Raw genomic sequence first — 5,079 nt, forward strand, 5'->3', positions numbered from 1 at the left:
TGTATTTTCACCTGTGTCCCTGCAGACAGCTCACTGTGTCCTAGTGACTCAGCACCACCACGTGCCCTGTGGCTCCTGGCACCACATCCTCACAGTCACTGGGTGTAGCAGCAGGGTCCCAGGCTGGGAAGTACCAAAAACACCCAAATAAGCAACAAAGCCCAGGTTTGCTCCATGCTGGCACATTCCAGAGGTGCTGACATACCCTGACACTGACACACAAGCTGGTCACTTCAGCTGGTGCCAAGCACATCACGCTGACAGCACAGCATCCTGCAGACAGCCAGAAGTCAGAGGAAAGAGGAAATTTATAGTGTCTGCAGTTCCTGCAGGGGAATGGGGGCACCAGCCCATTCACCCATGCCTGATGTGTAGCTCATCCTCAATGCTGGTGGCACAAATAAAGCTGTCACTTGCAGGGACACTGAACATGAGCAGCAGGGAATGAGCCCTGAGCACCAGCCCAGATGCTGACATGTTTGCCCAGTTTTCTGCCCACCAAGGCTGCTCGCAAAGGTCACACCAAGTTGTGGCAGAGATGCTGCTTCAGGCACCTTGGAGCAGACCCCAGAGCCAGCCCTGTTCAGGCAAGGCTGCTCTGCCTCAGGGCTGTGCCTCATCTGGGGGACCAATACCCCCATCGTGCTGTCAACGCTGCAGGGACAGGCAGACAGGGCAGAGGATCCTCTGCAGGGAAAAGGAAGTGACCCCTCTTGTTCCTCTCAGACCCTACAGCCCACGGAATAACTGATTGGGAAAGGTAAGAGCAGAGGTGCAGAGAAGTGGAAGCACCCAGAGACCCCTCAAGCACATGTTCTGCAGACAACAGTACCTCACCCAGCCTGGTGCTTCAGGGATTTTACAGCAGAAGGTCCAGACAGGGAATTAGAGTGAAGAGATGACTTTGGGGTCAGCTCTGTGTGCAGTACATGTCCATCAGCAGCACCCGAGACAGCTGCTCATGAACAACAATGACACAAAACCCCTCCATGGCCCTCAGACACTGGGAAAAACCATCCCAGATGGGCAGCACTGGGGACCCAGGTGGAGCCCCAGTACAGGATCCCGGCTCCACACCCCACACTGCCTGCTCCTTGCTTCCCAATGACTTTTCAATGACTAATAAATACCAGCACACACTTTCATCCATTCCTTGTTTACTTCAGCTTAGCACTGTTTCAGGGCAAACTCAAGAGAGGGAATTCCACATTTAAACAAAGGAAGATCATCGTGCCAAGAGTTCATTTCATTTCATTCTCTGCATTAGGAAGAACCAGGTTGTTCTGAGCAGCTCCAGGTTACCTGAATATTGTGAATTTTCAGAAGCATTAGAAGTTTCATCTCAGTTGTAGCTTTTGATCACACTTAGAACAGAGAAAAGCAACCAGAGAACATCACAGCTGTAACGCCCTGAAAGCTCCAAACCCCTCCATTCCACGTTTGCTTTCCTTACAGTGCAGATGCAATGACTACAAACATGGAATGAGCACTCGGGGAGGGTGGGGCAGACAGGGCCTTCCCCACCCCATCAGTCCAACATTCCAATCATTGTATTCACAAGGCCTAATCAGGACAACAGAACAGACATTTGGGAATGGTACAGCAGCACAAAGAGCTCAAAAGGAATTTTTAATTATTTTTTTAAATCTTCTGTTTATTTACTTTGACATAACCCATCGACCTTATTAAACAAGGCCACAAACACCCACTTCTGAGTGCACAGGCACATGGTGCCCAGCTCCATCAGCTCCCAGTCCCAAGGGTTAGGAAGATTCCGGTACCAAGCCATACTTCTGCCTCAGGATTTCAACTGTGGGTGTCAGTGCACTGTGGGGAGAACCAGAACTGTCAAAACAAAAGGTTTGCAGGATTAAACTGCATTTCTGGGGAAGATCAGTGAGACACGGGACTGCACTTAGAATCAAACAGAACATGAACTCCAGAAACTACTAGAGTTTCACACAGAAGCTGTGAGAAAGGGGAATTTGGAAAGCTTTTTAGGATTTCTGAGTGTGCTGGTAATTAAGTTAAACAACATTAACAGGAAGGTGGAACAGCCGTAGGAAACAAAGTAAAGCATGACCCACCCTCACCCAAAAGCTTCATTTCATTTGAAGCACAGAAAAAGACCCAGCAGTGCTCACCAACCAGGACGGATGATGGAGAACTTCCCTGACACAGATAAGTCAACCACAGTTGATCCCAAGCGACACTCTGAGCTCCAGATGTCTCCTATGGGGCCTCCATCAATGATCAAGGACAACTGAGGCCACAGGTCCTGGAATTCCTGCAAGAGAGCTGTGGGTAACAGTCCTGACAGTGCTTTGTGAGTATCATTTAAAAAAAAAAAAATAATAACAGATCAACCCTTGGTTTATTGCTAAAGCTGAGTTCAACTGTGAGAGAGCCTGGGGCTCTGTCAGTGCCCCAGTGAGGTCCCTGAGGGGCAGAGGAGCCTCACCGACACGGTCAGGGTGCTGCCCTGGGAGCTGATGTTGGCGCTTGTCAAAGCCAGTGGTCCCGAGCAGGCACGTGCCAGGTCCCTCATGAAGGAGTGGTCTGGAATACGAACACCAACCAGCTGCAGGGAAGGAGACAAGGGTTTTACACACAGAAACTGGTTTTAATTTCGCATTGCCTGAAGCCCTCTTGGCTTAAAGCTGATGCTCTAGAGAATTGATACTTTTACACCTGCTGAACCAGCAATAACACAAGATCTAAGTCAGGCCCTAACGCTGAGTTATGCCATGTCTACGTCAGTCCTGGGGAGCAGGACCAGCACAGGGGCCAGCTTTGGAGATGGGTAAGGACAAACAGAACAGCAGTATAAGCAGGTAGAACGAAAGCAGCCCACTGCCCCCCAAGCCTCGAGATCCATCCTGTAGCCAAGACCTACTGATGTGAAAGGATTCAAGTCTTTATTCAGTTCTTCTGAACGCTGCAGGACCAGCGTCACCGGTCCTGGGAGCAGGTCCCGCAGCAGCTCGTCCGGCACGTTCACGTGGCAGTACCTGCAGGGCCAGAGGCAGCGGAGTCAGGGCGCGCACGGCGGGGCTGGGGCAGCTCCGGCACGGCCCTTCCCTCCCTTCCACGGCGCTCCGCGGGCAGAGGCGGCCGCTCCCCGCCGGGCTCTCGGGGCAGCCCCGCCCCGCGCACGGGGCTCGGCACCGACCGGGGGCTCCGGACCCCGCGGGCCCCGCGCACCTGTAGAGCCGCTCCACGTCCCCGAGGCAGATGGCGAGCGGCTTCGCGCCGTTCCGCCCCTTCAGGCTGTAGATGCTGCGCACGGCGGCCGAGTCCTGGGCCAGGCAGGCCACGCCGTACACCGTGTCCGTGGGCACCGCCACCAGCCCGCCCGCCTGCAGCGCGCCGGCCGCGGCCGCCACCGCCTCCCTCCAGCCTGCGCGACACCGGGGGGTCAGCGGAGCGACCCGGCCCCCGCCGCCGCCGCGCGGGGCCTCCGCTCCCCCAGCCCGGCCCGGCCCGGCCCGGCCCGGCCTCCCCCGCTTTCCCCGCTCCCCGCCGGCCCAGCCGCCTCCCTCGGCCGGTTCCCCGCGCGCACCGTGCGGGTCGGGCCCGGCCGCGCCGCCGGGCGGCAGCGGCACCAGGCGAGCCCGGCCCAGCCCCGGCCCCGCCGCTCCCTCCGCCGCCCGCGCCAGCGCCAGCGCCGCCCGCGCCATGCGGGCACTTCCGAGCGCGGCGCCGGGAGACAACGCAAGAGCCGGGGCGGGGCGGGCCCGGCGCTCCCATGGCCACCGGCGGGCAGCGGGAGCCGCGCGCGGGCGGGACGGAGGCGGCGGGAGAGCGGCGGGTGCGGAGGGGACTGGGGGTGACGGGGGGACCGGGGCAGAGCGGGGGGGCCGGGGGTGCCGTGACCGCCGTCCGCCGCCGTGTTCCCGCCGCAGGTTCCGGAGGAGCCGCGGAGGCTGCGGGAGCTGCTGGAGCTGCGGCAGCGGCAGCTGCGGTCCCGCATCGCCGCCTGCGAGGAGCTGACGGCGGCGATGACCGCGCTCCGGGCGGCGCTGGGCCCCGGCCCGGGCCCGGGGGCCGCAGGGCCCTGAAGAGCCCCGGGAGATCGAGGCCTCGCCGAGGGACCGAGGGCTTTGCTCGGCCTGGGGCTCCGGGAGTGCCCGGGCGGGGCCGGGGGAGCCCAGGGACTGGTAAAGGCGGCACCGCCGCAGCCCTGGAGCTCGGTCGGTGTCGCTTTGCTGGTGCCTCATCGCATTAAATGTACGCTTTGAGATAAGGCGGGACGGGCCTGGTCTGTATCGCCCCGTGTGCCCGCGCTCGGGACCGGCCGGAGCCCACGCTCGAGGGGCTGCAGAGGCACAAACCCTGTGCCGGTCTGTGGCAGCTGTTCGGTCCCTGCCGACAGCGACATCCCGGAGCCAGAGAAGCACAACCTGAGGAGGAACCAGCTCCGGGGACCAGGCTGGAGGGTGGGGTGGGACCCAATTCCCACCAGAACCCCAGAGCACCGGAGAGGGGGAAGCTGGTGAAGGCCAGTGCTGGGAGAGGGAGGAGGCTGTAAAGGCAAACGCTGCCTTTTAGGGTTGGAATTCCACATCCCCCATGTCTTCCAAAGAGGGCAGGGCAGGATGCTCACACTCATCTCCCACAGAATACTCTCAGGAAAAACTATTATAACACAGTATTTAAATAAGCATTTAATTAGGATTCCATTAGTATTAATATTGCTTTCAATTCCAAAAAGGTTAATTTCCACTTCTTTGCAGATATTTCAAAGTACAATATTAACTTCATACAAAATGAGCAATTAAGCAAACACCATTATTTCACATTCTTCAAAAAATACAAATTCATATTTACTCTTTTTTGGGTTTTGGAGATGCTCTTCCTTTGGAAGTACTGTACCTGTAACTAACATCTTCACATTGCTCAATGTAAGCACGTTTGTTCCCATGTTTCAGAGTTAAATAAATTCCTTTATTACATTACACACATTCTTGAGAAAGTGGGGTTTAGTTCAGCCACCTCCAAGGCCCCGGGGTGGAACCAGGCTGGGTTTTGCCAGCACTGGGTCAGGGGAGGCAGAACAAAGCAGGGTCAGCCTGAGCA

The 5,079-nt window shown here is 57.5% G+C and overlaps 1 protein-coding gene across 1 annotated transcript; it reads right to left on the reverse strand.

Moving 5' to 3' along the window:
- Window positions 1–1,140: 1,140 nt before the first annotated feature.
- YRDC (yrdC N6-threonylcarbamoyltransferase domain containing) lies at window positions 1,141–3,680 on the reverse strand. The gene is made up of 6 exons (XM_032710320.1): window positions 3,563–3,680; window positions 3,205–3,400; window positions 2,897–3,011; window positions 2,462–2,581; window positions 2,145–2,287; window positions 1,141–1,827 (listed from the first exon to the last, which is right to left on the reverse strand). Exons 1-6 carry the CDS (start codon window positions 3,678–3,680, stop codon window positions 1,764–1,766), a joined length of 756 nt encoding a protein of 251 aa, XP_032566211.1. The 3' UTR covers window positions 1,141–1,763.
- Between the last annotated feature and the right edge of the window lie 1,399 nt (window positions 3,681–5,079).

This window comes from Chiroxiphia lanceolata, chromosome 24 (assembly GCF_009829145.1).
Source record: "Chiroxiphia lanceolata isolate bChiLan1 chromosome 24, bChiLan1.pri, whole genome shotgun sequence".
Classification (NCBI taxonomy): domain Eukaryota; kingdom Metazoa; phylum Chordata; class Aves; order Passeriformes; family Pipridae; genus Chiroxiphia; species Chiroxiphia lanceolata.

Coding starts and splice junctions, on each gene's coding strand:
- YRDC (XM_032710320.1), bottom strand. CDS start 3,680: ATGGCGCGGGCGGCGCTGGCGCTGGCGCGGGCGGCGGAGGGAGCGGCG. Junction 3,401..3,562: donor GGCCGGGCCCGACCCGCACG/GTGCGCGCGGGG, acceptor GGTGTCGCGCAG/GCTGGAGGGAGGCGGTGGCG. Junction 3,012..3,204: donor GACGTGGAGCGGCTCTACAG/GTGCGCGGGGCC, acceptor CTGGCCCTGCAG/GTACTGCCACGTGAACGTGC.